The 15815-nt window shown below is 42.1% G+C and overlaps 1 protein-coding gene across 9 annotated transcripts in view; it reads right to left on the bottom strand.

The window, feature by feature from the left end:
* GPC5 (glypican 5) overlaps positions 1-15815 on the bottom strand; it is a 1011494-nt gene that overhangs the window by 417749 nt on the left and 577930 nt on the right. For 4 of the 9 annotated variants that reach the window (XM_054012006.1, XM_054012034.1, XM_054011999.1 and 1 more), the window contains one exon: positions 13894-13964. The exons of the other annotated variants lie outside the window; for them this stretch is intronic. In XM_054012006.1, coding sequence (XP_053867981.1) covers positions 13937-13964 — 28 coding nt within the window. In that variant the 3' untranslated portion in view covers positions 13894-13936. The remainder of the gene's footprint in view (positions 1-13893; positions 13965-15815) is intronic. 9 annotated transcript variants of the gene reach the window in all.

Here is a 15815-nt window from a genome sequence, read left to right as displayed (position 1 = left end):
TGGGACAACACCGTGTGAGGGGTACCTGGATGGATTTTGTCTAAATCTCGCCTCTCTGAATTAGATTTGAACCCATGCCCTGTGGCCAAGTATACAGATAGTGGAGAATGTGATGGAGGAAGTGATGGACAACACTGAATGGAAATCATTAGTGACTCTTTGTACCTATGCCTCCCTCTTCCATTAACACAAACCAATTTAATAAAGAGAAACATAGAAACAATTGGTGTCCATTACCCAATTGATAGCTGATCAACAGCAAATTGGGGACACCACCCTACAGGCAATGTTCTCTCTAATATTTTCCATCCATGTGTGGAATGACCTTTGGTTTGACCCAGTATGGCCATTCTTATGTTCCATGTTCTTATGCATTTTGTTATGAGCACCAGTATTGAGGTAATATGCAGATGTGTGCCAGCAGTAGAAACAAAAAACCTAGATGTAATACATATATTTTTAAATTATCATGGGGATCAGGACAAGTTAGGCATTTTAGAACTCACTACTCAAAGAATTAAATCATGTAAAACAGAAATAAAATTATGAAATGCATAGACCAGTGAAAAAACTAAAATACACCTCTACCCCGATATAATGCGACCCGATATAACATGAATTCAGATATAATGTGGTAAAGCAGTGCTCCGGAGGGGTGGCGCTGTGCACTGCGGTGGATCAAAGCAAGTTCAATATAACGCGGTTTCACCTATGACGTGGTAAGATTTTTTGGCTCCTGAGGTCAGCATTATATCGGGGTAGAGGTGTAACAGCACTTTGAAAGAATATATGTGCATTGCAGAAAGTACCAAGAACTAACAACAATAACACAAGTATGTGTTGGAAGGTGACTGTGAAAGAGACAGAGTGTGTGTGTGTGCTGGCTGCTGGAGAACTGTATGAGGAACCGTGCATGGTCTCTTTAAGCACACAGCCACCCTAAAGGCTCATTCAGACTGCAGCAGCTGCCAGCAGTTCCATCCCACTCCTGAGCACTGCCCCCTCTCCCTGACTCTGCAGAGATAGGGTACATAGGTAGGACGTAGCCGAGGTAGGCGGACTCCCTGACATCAGCACCCCACACTCAAAGTATAGATGTTAGTAGCTAGGGAAGATGTATATAAGCTGTGTGGTACATAACATGAATGAGAATTGTGGTATCCGGGCCTGGCCAGTGTGAGCAAAGAGCTGCATGGACGGTGAACCATGGGCTCAGGGAGGCTAACCCATAGCCCAGCTCGCAACTTCTGCCCAAGGCCCCTCCCACCTCCTTCCCCCGCTGAACCCAGAGCAACCCCCACAGCCACCAGCCCCCTCACCCATGGGCTGCCCCAGCACCCCCAGTCCTGGAACATCCCGGCCACAGGCTGGCCACCCTAGCCCCAGCTCCAGCCCCAGCCCACTTCCTGGAAGAGGAGCAGCCTGCCTGGGCTAGGGCTAAGGGGAAAGTGGCAAGCAGGAGGGGGCCTTGAGGCGGAGCATGTATGGGGCCGTCGGAAGCTGTTTGTAGAGGCTTAGCCTCCCCCAGCCTACAATACACACTGCCCATGAAGAGCTGTTACATGCCTAATAAAGTAACAGTAAAAAAAGAACTAGATAAATTCATGGAGGATAGGTCAATCAATGGCTATTTGCTAAGGTTGGCAGGGATGGAGTCCTTGGTCCTTGGCCTCTCTTTGCCAGAAGCTGGGAATGGGTGACAGGGCATAGATCCCTTAATGATTACCTGTTCCGTTCATTCCCTCTGGGGCACCTGGCATTGGCCACTGTCGGAAGACAGGATGCTGGGCTAGATGGACCTTAGGTCTGACCCAGTATGGCCATTCTGATGTTCTTATAATTTGTTCTCACAAATTTTGACATTAAAAACTTGCCAGTGCCTTGATTGAATCGTAAGAGATATTTACTATTATTTTCATACATATGGTGTTGTGAGAAAAGTACCTTTCCTGTCTCTCTCATATAAAATTTTCATTATTTGAAATATCCAAGCTAGGGAAATTCCCTGGAATTCTGTTGTCTGACAATCTGGGAGATGAATGGTTTGATTAATATGAAATTCTGAGGACAAAACCTTAGGTAAAAATCTTGGACGAGCCCACAGCAACTCTTTCTCTCTGGTGAATACTGTAAGTGGGGGGTCTGCCATTGAAGCCCCTAATTCTCCAGCCCGTCAGGCAGAAGTGATAGCTACCAAAAAGGCTGTCTTCATAGATAAATCTAATAAAGAACAAATATCTAGTGGCTCAAAACCACATTACATAAGGCAATTAAGGACTAGGTTGAGGTGCCAGGTAGGAGTAGGAGAGAAATTCAAGAAACCTCTTAGGAATATTGCCTTGATTGGGTGAGTGAAGAGCAAAAACTCCCCAATGGGTATGTGGAAAAGCTGTTATTGCCATTAAGCGTACCCTAATGGAATTCATAGAAAGACCCTTACCCAGCAGGAGAAGTGGCTGCGTCCTGCCTCCTCTGCTCACCGCCCAGGCCCAGCTATTGGGAGGAGGGGCCGAGTGAGCTGGCAACATGACAGGAGATGCAGCATGAGAAGCACAAAGGGCTGCCCACCCAGCAGGCTAAGCAGAGCAAATACTGCAAAGGCAGTTCAGCACTTGCAGAAATCTGCAGGAGCATGTGGTAGCCCTTCCATATGTTGCCTTTGCCAACGGATTGGGAACCAAGACTCCCTCTGGAGCATTACCAGATGCATTTTGCCATGGCAAACAGATGGAACTCCAGGAATCCCCAAGCAAAGAATATTATGTGGAGGACTCAAGAGTCCAGTTTCCATTGGGATTTTAAAAAGAAATGTCTGCTGAGGTCATCGGCCAGGGTGTTCTTAATACGTGGGAGGTACAAAGCTAAGATAACTATCCGGTTGGCTATCCACCAATTTATCGCCGTGACACAAAGATCAGGAATGTGCACCTCCTGGATAGTGGATGTAAAACATGCATGCCATGTTGCCTGCCATTATCTTTACTGACTTGGATCTGATTAGAGGTAGAAAATGTAGATAAGCATTTCTGATGGCTTTCAATTCCAAAAGATTGATGTGGAGAAGCTACTCTTGTAGTGACCATTTGTCCTGCACCTTGTGAGGTCCAACATATACCCCCCCCCCCAAAGTAAAGTGTCTGATGTTATCACAATGGTAAGGGGATTCTGAAAGAATGGGACACTTGCACAGGTCTTGGTCAGGTCCTTACACTAGTTGAGTGACTGTACAACCCATGGGGCGGAGGTCAGACCATAATCTGCCGATGCTGTGCTTGCTTGGTTTGTAAACATTTCAAAGCCACACTATTGACCTCAGAGATGTAATCTGGCATATTGCATACAAAGGCGCAAGCTGATATGTATACCAGAAGCTGAAGACAGTCTCCTACTGTTACTTGAGGTCTGCCCTGAAGCCTTGAGATGAGAGTTGCTAGTGCGAGAAATTTGCTGGAAGGGAGGCATGTTCTGCCTGTCACTGCATCCAGAGACGCTTCTATGAAGTCTAAACTGTATTAGAGAAAGAAAAAAAAACAGACTTTTTGAGGTTGATTTAAGTCCCAGGCTGTGAAACAGAGAGCACATTAGCTTTACTGCAGCCAAGACTTCCTGATACAATCTGCCCCAATCAACCAATCATCCAGATATAGAAAATAATTATACCTAGACCATGTCTGTGGGTTCAACCACCACCAAAATCTTTGAGATTACCCTTATGGCAGAAGAAAGGCCAAAAGGGAGCACTGTGCATTGGTAGTGCTCATTGTTGATTAGAAAAAGAAAAAACCTTATGTGTGAAGGGTGAATAGTGACATGAAAATACGGTTCCTGTCTCTTGACATACAAGATGCCATCTCCTAACTCTAATGAGGGAATTATTGGTGCAAGAGTCAACATCCTGAATTTCTGCAGTTTTACATATCTACAATTGGCCTCTACCCTGCATTTTTTGGGGGGGGATCAGGAAGCACTTTCAATAGAATCCTCTTGTCATGAGCTGTATAGAACTGGGTCTATTGATTCTAAATGTAGAACACAGGCAACCTCTTGCACTAGCAATTGATTGTGAGAAGGGTGTCTAAAGGGGGATGGGAGAACCGGAAGGAAGGATAGATTTGAAATGGATAGTGTAACCAGACTTTATGGCTTCCAAAACTCATTTGTCGATGTTCTATTGTCCCATGCATCCTGAAAATAGGAGACATGGCATCCAAAAGGAGGGAGGGGAATAGTGGCTGCAGCTGCAATCCCCTGTCAGTTGGATGGTTCAGGCTCTTGACCATGGCATCAAAACTGTCGCTTGGAGGATGCAGATGGCTGAGAAGATGTAGCTGTAGCCAAAGGAGTTTTCTTCTTAAAATATCTTGGTCTCTTGGCCATGAGCTCAGATGTTTATAATTAGTAGAATATGCAGCTGGGCATGCTCTTTGTGCCATCTGAGACCTACTAAATCGCCTCTTATTTACAGGACTATAAATCCCTAAGAATTGCAATGTGGCTCTCAAGTCTTCTGAATTGTGGAGAGATGTATCCGTCGAGACCATAAAGTGCTTGTGATCATCAAAGAAGAGGTCTTATACTCTGGACCTGTCTTGAGAAGCCAGACATCTGTAGCCAAGATGCTCTTCTTATAACAGCATGGTCTATGTCCAATGGAATGGTCATATCTACTGCATCGAAGAAGGCCTGGAGTGATGTCTTTGCCAGGAGATGCCACTTTTGTACAATGGCCTTAACTTTTTCATGTTGTTCCTCTGGCAAGTGCTCAATAAACTAATTAAATGTGTTGTAGTTTTAATAGTTGTATTTGGCTATGAGTGCCTGATGGCTTGCTATTCTGAACTGTATTGCTACCTGTAAGATTTATGACCAGAAAGTTCTATTTTTTTGTGGTTCTTACTATACAGAATGGACTTTGAGCTGTGCTGTCTGCCTTGTGCATTAACAGCCTCCATTACTAGGGAATTTGGATTTGGGGGTGAAAACAGAAACTCTGATTCCAGGGACATTTTTTTTTAATCTGGTCTCTGGCAGGTAGGCGGTGTGGTAGCTGGGGTTTGCCAAACAGCCTTAGCCAGCTCCATGAGAGCTTCACTGACTGGAATGGTGATCCTTATAGATGTTGAGGTGTGCAAAATATGTAAAAGTTTATGGTGGGACTCTTGAACCTCTTCTAAGGGAATCAGAATCTGAAGCTGAAATTTGCATCATAAGTTCTTGAAATTGCTTGAAGTCATCCACCATAGGTGGTCGTGCAGGCATCACACCTTCATTAGGTTATGAGGAGGAAATATTAATAAGAGGAGTCATCTCCTTATCTGCCTTTGTTTTCTGGTCCTCAAAAGTCTCCTCCTCTGGCACAGGAGGTGGACCCTGTTCTGCTCCCTTCTGTGGTGCGACAACTTCATTGTAAATTGTTGATAGAATGCTCAGTCCCAGCAAGGCCACTGAGAGGGGCCAAATGACATCCAACTGTGTTCCTGTCTGGAGGGTGTCAATTGAGGTCTAGCTTCCTGCATTGCATCTGTCTTGCAGGGAGAGAAATGTGTCCTAGAATAGACAGGGGAATCCTACACTGATATTTGAGAGTCTGAAGAGTCCTCTGCCACAGACTCCAAAGACTGTTCATTTTGCAAAGTAGATGAGGGCAAGTGTGGTACTCATGATGATAGAAGGGTTAGTGACTGAAAGAATCTTGATGCTGACAGACCCCCACATTCATTAACAGAGAAGACTATGGCTCTGAAAATACTAGCAGGTCTTTAGAGTACTTAAATACTTGCGGCAAAGATGGCATCAAAGGACGATTCAGGCGAGTAACTGTGGAGAACAGCTCCGATATCACCACAGCTGGCACTATATGTTTGGCATAGGAATGTGTCAACTCCAATTCCATCAGCATCACAGGTAGTCAAGCAGACTTTGGTACCATTGACTTTCATGTTCTCGGTACAGAATGCTGTTCAGGGAGGGCATAGAATTATTTTTACTGTGTGTCTGCAGCTCTGGGTACAGGTACCCAAACTCGGTACTGAATCGGTCTTAGACCATTGACTCTTCTTTGCCTTTGCAGTGCCAGCATCACTCAGAGCTTGCACGGAACTCCCCTTGGGACCTATGGTCTCTGTAGTCTTCATATGTGTCAGTGACTGAGATTTACATGTCAGGTCTACTTCTACCTTTGAAGTACTCGGTACCACAGTACCACCTACATCTCTAGGCATCTCCAGTGACCGAGATCTTCATATGGACAGGGCACTGACGGTACTATGTACAGAGGGTCATCCACCTCTGGATCCAAAGCTGGTTATAAAGCTTGCGTCATCATAGGAGTTTAAACTTGACTTCTCTATTTTGGGGATCTACCCTTGAAAGGAGTGCAGATCTTGCACTTGTGGGGGATACATGTATCCCCCAAACACTGAAGGCACTGGAAATGGCCGTCACTGCGGGGAATCGCCTCATGGCAAGAGAAGCACCTTCTGAGTCCCGGGAAGAATGACATTCCCAAGTGATATAACAGAAATGACACAGTGGAGGGGAAAGTTCTTAAATCCTAATGCCATCTAGTAATATATATATAGATAGATATAGATATAGATAGACCATTAAAGGAAAAGAAAAGATGGAACAACTGTTTCAACAACTATACATGCTAGAAGATAGCTACCTACATGCTAACTAATTACAGAATATTAGAGTGAACAAGCACACAGTAGAAAGTCACTGCCCAAAGGCAGTTGAGAAGGAACTGAGGGCAGTTCTTCCGCATAGCCTCATATCGCCTCAGCATGGAGCACAAGGATGTGGGTTGCATGAGTAGGCTAAACGGGCATGGCTACCAAAAGTCTCTGATCAAAGGTGCAAACACATCTGAAGTGCAGCACCCATAGGGACACTACTCAAAGAAGAATTTAAAATTACCTCTGTATTCCCCACAACAACCTTTGATCTCTGCAGCCACACCCAATCCTTATATATCAATCACTACAGGCACACTGCACTACTTTCCAAGCAGCAAGTGACTTTACAACCACAATCCAACTCTGTATTATTATTATTAATTATTTGGTTAAGATAGTACAATGTGGATACTAAGAACTTTCCAGATATTCAAGAAGGGACAGTCCTTGCCCTCAGATGTTTCCAATTAAAAGATATTTTATAATCTTCCATTTAAAATATTGCACTAAAAAGTAAGTAACAGCCACAGAATAAGAAATGCCACAAAACACCCCTAGAAACAATGTTCAGGTTGTGACCTAAATCAACAGAAGTTACAAAATACAAAGTTTAAAGGACACAGTCAAGATAAAAGTCACATATGTAAATAGAATGTCACTTTCTTTGCTACTAATATAACATAAGATTAAGACTGGGAAAGAAAAATTACTAATGTAATGTTTTACCATTTATGCAGTCCGTCAGCAAAAGGTCACAATCTGTCTACAGTACAGACCCAGTTCCTGCACTTGATGGCATTGTCATGAAGACAATGAACAAAAAGAAACTCATCTATAGAAGATATCAGAGGTCTAATTCTGCCAAATATTGAGCATTTCTTGGGCAGTGCTGATACAGGTATGATCACTGCTTACGAATAGACCAATGAATATGAATTTCCCAAAAAGAAAATTACATTATTTCAAAAACAGCAAGTAAGTGCATGTTCAGCACTCTGAACCATCCTTTGCTGGCCAAGCAACTGTTCAGAGATTCTTATATAAGACCACATATCTCAGCAACAAGGAAGACAAAAGTGAGAAGGGCAGAAGTTATTGTATTGTGTACAGTCTATAATTAAAAGTAGTATCGTTAAGGAGATCCTCTCACATCCATTATAGCAACTAACTAGTATGCATCATTCCTCAGACATCACTGTCCAGCCGTGTCAACCACTTATAACATTAAATATTCCTTTCTCTGGTGAAGGATTATGCCATTCACTACAGGCAGCACAACACAGCATTAGTGAGAGCCCTGGACAGCAGGTGCCTTTGGCTATAAGATGGCAAGAAGACAGCGCAGCCCTGACTGCAGGAATGCAGTGTGAGCACACAAGCATTACACACACAGATCAAAGTTGTTTAATACTTGCTCCAGTCAAGAGCAGAACCCACTAGCATAGAGTGAACACTCAGAGAAAAACACAACAAACAAGGCCCTGCACCAGCTGTCTGACATCAAGTCACACTGAGTCTTGTGTTGCCATACCTTCTTGACACTACTACAAGGAGATTGACAGGATGATGCACAAAACATTAAAAAAAGAGAAGAGTATTTTATTAGTCTCTCTTTTGCTCTCTGTTGTTTCAGGTAGCTGTATTGCTGGTACAAAGGCACAATACTGCTGAATAGGAATATAGAATAGGGATATAGACACAGTAGTGTTGACTGTGATGTGAAGGAACATTACTGAATATACAGGGTGCAGTAGCAACAGCACAAGCAGAAATGGGTATAGCAAGAAGATAGTCAGTAATGCACTGGTAGCAGACAACAGCAGAGAAGGAAAGTCTGAGCAAGAACAGAGCACACCAACTGAGCACAAGAGGGAGTGTTCAGAAAAGATATGACAATGTTTCTACTGTGCTGTTTGTATGAACCACCTCGCTAGTAAATACCACTGAGATAGAATTATACAGGATGGTTCAAGATACACATGGCGAGGTGGCTATCTCTATTTAATAGCATAGATTTTTTGAGTAATTTGTATAAAACCATCAACTTTCTGTAGACCCTACTAAATGCTATCAGACTTTTCCTCAGGGAAAATAACTCAGGGGAACCTGGTCCCAAGATCAGCAGTGAAGGGAGATCATGTCAGCAGAAACAAATGGAGTTCCATGGAGAAAAATCTCATTTTCTATTTTTTTTTTTTTTTTTAGAAGGGGGATGGGGCGGGTTAGGTAACTTTCCACCTTTTTCCTTGCCAGTATAGTCTTGAAAACATAAATCAGTGTAAATCACTGTAAAGCAATACTTGTCAGTGACTGGGACTTGAATAGTCCTGCCCAGTGGTCAGAGCAGGGGGCAGTACCAGTAATAAGAAGCCAATGCCACATATAAAGTGAGAAGTCAGAGCCAAGGATCAGGACTGAGTTACCTAGATCAAGGCGAGGCAAGATCACAGTGACCGGTGAATGCTTTGAGCAGCCACTGAACTACTGCTAGGCTTAAGAGCCAGTCTGCTAACTCTTCCAACCAATCAGTAGGCATAGCCAATCAAGTAGCCTACTACTGGCCAGTTGCACTCATTAGGTGGCCTGGAGACTGGCTCTGCTGCAGGCCCCACTTCCTGTCAATACGAACTGTCGGCTAGGGTTAAAAGGAAACAGCAGCAGAGCTCCACTAAGTATATTCCCCTTTTTTTTTCCTGCCACCCTACGTGTTTGTTATATAAAATCAGATGGTTGATTGGGTTACACTTCCTAAGGCCATCCCTTTCTATAAGGATGTGATCAAGGAAGACTGGAATCAGTTGCAGTGGAGAATGGGAGGTGGCAAATAAACAAATGAGTCACAGGACCATCTGGAAATACTAAGGCCAGGGGACACTTAGGCAACTGCAGTGCCTCACTCACAGCTGTGGCTGCAACTGGTGCTGCAAAAGGGACTCCTTCTGCGACCCCATCGGTGTCATTAGGAGCACATGGGACACACAGCACATGCCACAACCACCCCTCTTCTTGGTCACCACAGCAGGACAAGGAGAAGGGGATGAGCCCCCTGAGTTCAAGTGTGGCAGCCAACTCTCTACTTGCCAAAGCCTATCTGTCCATCCCTAGCCTCTGGATTGAAGAGCCAGGGAAAGTAAGCCTTATTTTCCCCTGGCCCTCTACCACCATGCCGAGGAAACCACCCCATCCCTTCACACCAGCTGGGGGGTTTACCTTTTTCCTAGCCCCCTCCCAATGGCTAATCAAAACTGCCAACAGTCAGGAGAGATCTACTCAAATCAACCACCAAGGGGACCCATTCTGCATCCAACCACCCAGACTATTACTAGAGAGGAACCATTCCCCACCTAATCAACTATCACGCAGCCAATGACTGAAGGACAATATATCTGCCATCCTACAAGTAGCCTTCATGAAATGCTAACAAGAAGGGAATATCGTAGATTAAATGTGGTGAGGGTGGAAGCAATGACAAATTTGGGGATGAGAAAAGTATATAATTGTTGAATTTGCGGGGAGAGGTGTATGGAATTGGAGGATTGTTTTCTTATTGGGTTTTCAGATGATGGGGATTTTCTTCTTCAATTTTTTAGGAATGTGTCATGTACATCACTAACCAAGAGAAAAAATTATTGAAATGTTGGCAGCACATTGATCAATTCTAACTTATAGGATATCATTCAAAAAGTTTGACATTCCAGTCAGAACACAGCAGCCACCTGCTGCCCCTCTTGCTTATGCTCAAATAAATTTGTTAGTCTCTAAGGTGCCACAAGTACTCCTGTTCTTTTTGCAAATATCCCCTGGTTTTCCATCCTCTCGGTGAAAAAAATAGAAACAATTTTTAAGGAGAAATTTTACTTTATATTTTATAACTTTCTGTTTTTTCTATCATTTGCTAAACTTATTTACTGAACAGCTTCTTTCATCAGAGGTAGCACTGAGTACAAGCATAGTACAATGTCACTGAAATGGATGAACAACAGTCTAAATGGAAACACCAGTTTGTTAGTATGCTCTCATAAGACTCAGAGCATTGTTCCCAAATAGCCAGAAACAGAACACTGGCCAACGGTAACAATATTCAGGAAATGTATTATTTGATTTCTAATCCCTACATTCCCACTGATACAAGGTTTCAAATCTGTTTCGGCTGAGTAACAGAATTTCTGTTGATCTAGCTATCTGGTCAATAAAGTGTTTCCTGTTTAATTTACTCATTTATATATTCAATTATTAGAGCTGGGCAGAAAAGGTCATTCTGTTCCATGGAGGATTTAGATATTTGAAAATTAGGTTTAGTTCTGATATGGAACCAAAAAACTTTCGAAATTCTCTGTGAAAGCGAATAGAGCCCCAGGAATGGAAACCTTGGGGTCCCCAACTCCAAGGCAGTCATCATAGTGTTCTACTCTGGAGCCACAATCCTTGGAAGCCCTGACTCCTCAATTCCAACGCTGTCAGCCTACCTCAGAGACAGGGACTCTGGGAAATCCAGGCTGCCAAAGAGCCAGGGCCTCAAACCCTGGGCTGCCCAGTAACTCACCAGGAAGGTTGCTGAGGAGCTGGCAGGAACCCAGACAGATTTTAAAATCTGCCTGGCAGGCAGGATTCCATTTGAACTCTGCCTGGGTTTCATGTGAATATTGTCGACATAGAACCACCTCCACAAAAGGTTTAGATTTTGATGAATTGGCAAGTTCCAATGAAAAAAGCAATTTCATCAGAATTTTTCCAGCCAGCTCTATTAATGATCTCTTCCTGTGTTCCTGAGTTTCACTAACTGCTGCTTGGTTACTGAGATTAACACCAAAGGTTACACCAAGAACAACATTCATACACTTGTGGCTTAAGAGTCAAGTGACTATATCAGTGCCACTAATATTAAAAGCCAACGGCTATTTGCATTTCACTTTTGGACCAGAGGATGTTTGGTTCCAAGGCCCAGCAGGGGAAAATTTTTTAGACTAGGAGCTGAGACTTCAGTAGTTCCAAGGGGGGAATTTGCAACCTTTGTAGAATACAGAGGGGAAAAAGTGGACTTCAAGAAATCCCTTAGAGCAATTAAGAATCATAGAATCATAGAACTGGAAGGGATCTCGAGAGGTCATCTAGTCCACCCTGCACTCAAGGCAAGACTAAGTATTATAGTCCATCCCTGACAGGTGTTTGTCCAACCTGCTCTTAAAAATCCCAAATGATGGAGATTCCACAACTTCCCTAGGCAATTTATTCCAGGGCTTAACCACTCTGACAGTTAGGAAGTTTTTCCTAATGTCCAACCTAAACAGCCCTTGCTGCAATTTAAGCCCATTGCTTCTTGTCCTATCCTCAGAGGTTAAGAATAACAATTTTTTTCCCTCCTCCTTGTAACAACCTTTTATGTACTTGAAAACTGTTATGTCCCCTCTCAGTCTTCTCTTCTCCAGAGTAAACAAACCCAATTTTTTCAAACTTCCCTCACAGGTCATGTTTTCTAGACCTTTAATCATTTTTGTTTCTCTTTTCTGGACTTTCAGGAAAGATGTGGACAAACTGGAAAAAGGTGGCACCCAGAACTGGACACAATACTCCAATTGAGGCCTAATCAGTGTGGGGTAGAGCGGAAGAATTACTTCTCTTGTCTTGCTTGCAATACTCCTGCTAATACATCCCAGAATGATGTTTGCTTTTTTTTCAACTGTGTTACAGTGTTGATTCATATTTAGCTTGTGATCCACTATGACTCCCAGATCCCTTTCTGCAGTACTCCTTCCTAGGCATTCATTTCACATTTTGTATGTGTGCAACTGATTGTTCCTTCCTAAATGGAGTACTTTGCATTTGTCCTTATTGAATTTCATCCTATTTACTTCAGACCATTTCTCCAGTTTGTCCAGATCATTTTGAATTTTAATCCTATCCTCCAAAGCACTTTTAACCCCTCCCAGCTTGGTATCCTCCGCAAACTTTATAAGTGTAGTCTCTATGCCATTGAACAGAACCGGACCCAGAACCGATCCCTGCGGGACCCCACTCATTATGCCCTTCCAGCACGACTTTGAACCACTGATTACTACTCTGTGGGAATGATTTTCCAGCCAGTTATGCACCTTATAGTAGCTCCATCAAGGTTGTATTTCCCTATTTTGTGTATTGCCTACAATACATTAAGCTGAGTCCCCACTTTGTATTTACAAGGAACAGGCAAGCCTTGCAAATCAAACTACATTAAAGCAATACCCCTGACCCCCCCCTCCCCCCACTCCACCCCCCACACAGTTTCTCATATAATAAGGTCAGAGTGAAAGCTGACAGACTGCAATTGCTGGCCAAAGAGCAACAATCAAAAAAAGCAAGCTATATTGTAAAAATGCTGCTTCCTCGGGTTCTTCCACCTCCCTACTTGCTAGTTGGAAGAAGTTACTCTCTATGGTTTGATAAGCAGGGAAGATAACAGCAGGAAAAGGAAATTTCTGAATAGGAAACATACATAACAAAATGCTGCTTAGCAATACTAGTTACTAACATGCAGTTTTCTCTAGACACTAGGAGAACATGGTGTATTGTTTTTTATACAAACAGAGCTCACTAGAGGCTAAGTATTGTATATCAACAAAAAATAATAAAAAATAAATATGGAAACAAATCAAAACCTACTGAAAACTAAACATGGAGGTTTAATTGATTTCCCCTTTCATGGGTCAATTAATGTATGTTATTCATAGAATGTCAGTTTCATTTCATTGTATCCTCTGGGTATCATAAGTCTAAAATGTGAAGCAGCTGTTTTCTTTGAGGACCTGTTTTAGACAGTAAATAGCCTGCAGGTAATCTACAGGGCAAGTGTGTAAAAGCCCCTAAGAGGCTGAACACATCCATTTGCATCTGTAGTAATACTGCCTGTTTGTCCTTGTGAAGAAACAGGAAATGTGCTTCTCAATGGAGCTAGAAATTTCTATTCCTGTACCACCTGTACAGCCTGTTTTGGGCACTGAATGTAGACTGGCATTGTCAGGAATAAGAAATGGAACACATGGAATTTGGTTTATTAAACTCTTGTGAAATGTGTCCTTATTGGAATACATAGACTATACACAACTTTAGAGTGTAGGGCTCTTACATGCAGCTATAAAAAAATTACCACAAAATACCTGTGATGAAAGTGTGCATTAATTATTGTACAATACAAAACAAAGAGATTCGAGATATTATTAAATTCTTTCAGTATACTTACACTGCAAGTTTTTCATCATGAATGTACTAAGAGATGACACTCTTCAGTTTGGCTGGGAAGGGAGAGAAAACCTGAGAAAATTTTCATGAACAGTTAGCAACTCTCCAGAGGTTCTTCAGATGTTAATAATAGAAGGGCTGCAAGCATAACTGTTTACACAATATAGTAAAATAAGAACACACAGTTATATAATGTACTTCACAAAAGGTATCAAAGTCATTGTTCTAAAACGTTATTTAGGTCTTGGGGCAAAAATGGAGTTCCTATTGGCATTATTATCTTTACTAGGAGCATGTCTACAGAAAGACACTGACTTTAAGAGTTTTGGATCAGACCTCATGACGATATGAAACTTCGCTACCAGCACAGGGACAAAAAATTCACATCTTCATGCTTCTTAAGCACCTACCACCTGAGCTAACAAATTTCCTTTAGTTGTTAGCAGTAGAGGGTCTATGACACATACTTGAGCTGTTCTGAGTCTATCCACTACAGGGTAATGGCGTGCACACACGCGCACACACACACACACACACAAACACACACACACAAACACACACACACTGGTTCACAGCAATATACGTTACCCTGACAGTATACATATGTTTGATGCAGTCTGAACAGCAGGTAGGTTTGACTCGTATATTCCCCGTTAATGCGAGACGTTTACTTTTAAAATGTTGTTTGCTCAGATCACCCATTCCCTTGGTTAAGAGTGAAAAACTTCTGGTTAACACACTCCATTATAACAGCAGCAGCACCTTGTTTGTGAGGCAGACTTTTCTACAGTTGTGATCTTGTGGGGAAAAGGAAACATATCCCTCATGACTCTGTTGCCAAGTTGAAACTAGAACATTCTAGAGAATATAAGTAGATTGATGCTGCCAACCTATTAAAAAAGCTATGACTGCAGCAGACCCATCTTACTATACCCCTTGCCAGATATTCATTTCCTTTACTCCCTCTAACTAGATATTGTAAGTCTGCAAAAATCAAGTGTGATCTTAAGAAGATCAGCTCAGATTTATATTACCACTGATATATACAGAAAACAGTTTCATATAGATTTGTAAAAACACAGCAGGCAACATTATAATCAAATCACAACAAAACTGCCCCAGGTGACACATGGAGAGAAGCCCTGAGATTTCAGCCTCAAGATTTCAGCCCTGATTTTTTTTAAACAAGTTCTTGACAAAGAATGATTATTTTGCTTACCGCTAACATAATTAATAAAAACCTTGGTTTTATATATATATATATATATATATATACACACACACACACACATATATATATATATATATATACACACATATATACATTCACACACACATTTAATTTTAATGTTTAGATTAAAAAGACCTATTCCAAGTTTTTAGGCACCCTATTAGATCATCAAAAACAAAAATATAGTCAACTAGACAAATGAGCATGAGCAAATGAATAGCCTCTCTTTGCAGAAAAACAGCCCATCCCTGAAAATAAAAGTTTACATTGTTCAACTTTCAAGGAAGTAGTTAACCACTTTCAGGTCAGATCCTGCAGTCAATGTTATGGGTAGGCACAAGGGTAGTCATACTAACTTCAATAGGATTAGTCATATGAGTAAGGCTGCAGGATAGGGCCCTTCTTAGCAGGTATTTGTCAATTAGTTTGTGAGTATAATTATATTTTTTTGTTTTTATTTTAGTAATTCCATATAGCAAATCCTTCATGGGGCTTCTAATCAATCTGTAGTTATGAGGCACCCCGAGATCCTGAATTATTTTCTCCGAACACGGAGAAATACTGGACGTATCTAGTCAACAGAAATATTCCCACTGTCTTCAGTGGACACTGGATACATGGCTCGATCTTGAAGCACTGAAGTCACCAACAGTTTTGCCATTGACATGAACAAGATCAATTATCTTGTTTGA

The sequence above is a fragment of the Malaclemys terrapin genome, chromosome 1 (assembly GCF_027887155.1).
Source record: "Malaclemys terrapin pileata isolate rMalTer1 chromosome 1, rMalTer1.hap1, whole genome shotgun sequence".
Taxonomy (NCBI): domain Eukaryota; kingdom Metazoa; phylum Chordata; order Testudines; family Emydidae; genus Malaclemys; species Malaclemys terrapin.
This window is presented reverse-complemented; position numbering and strand designations above follow the sequence as displayed.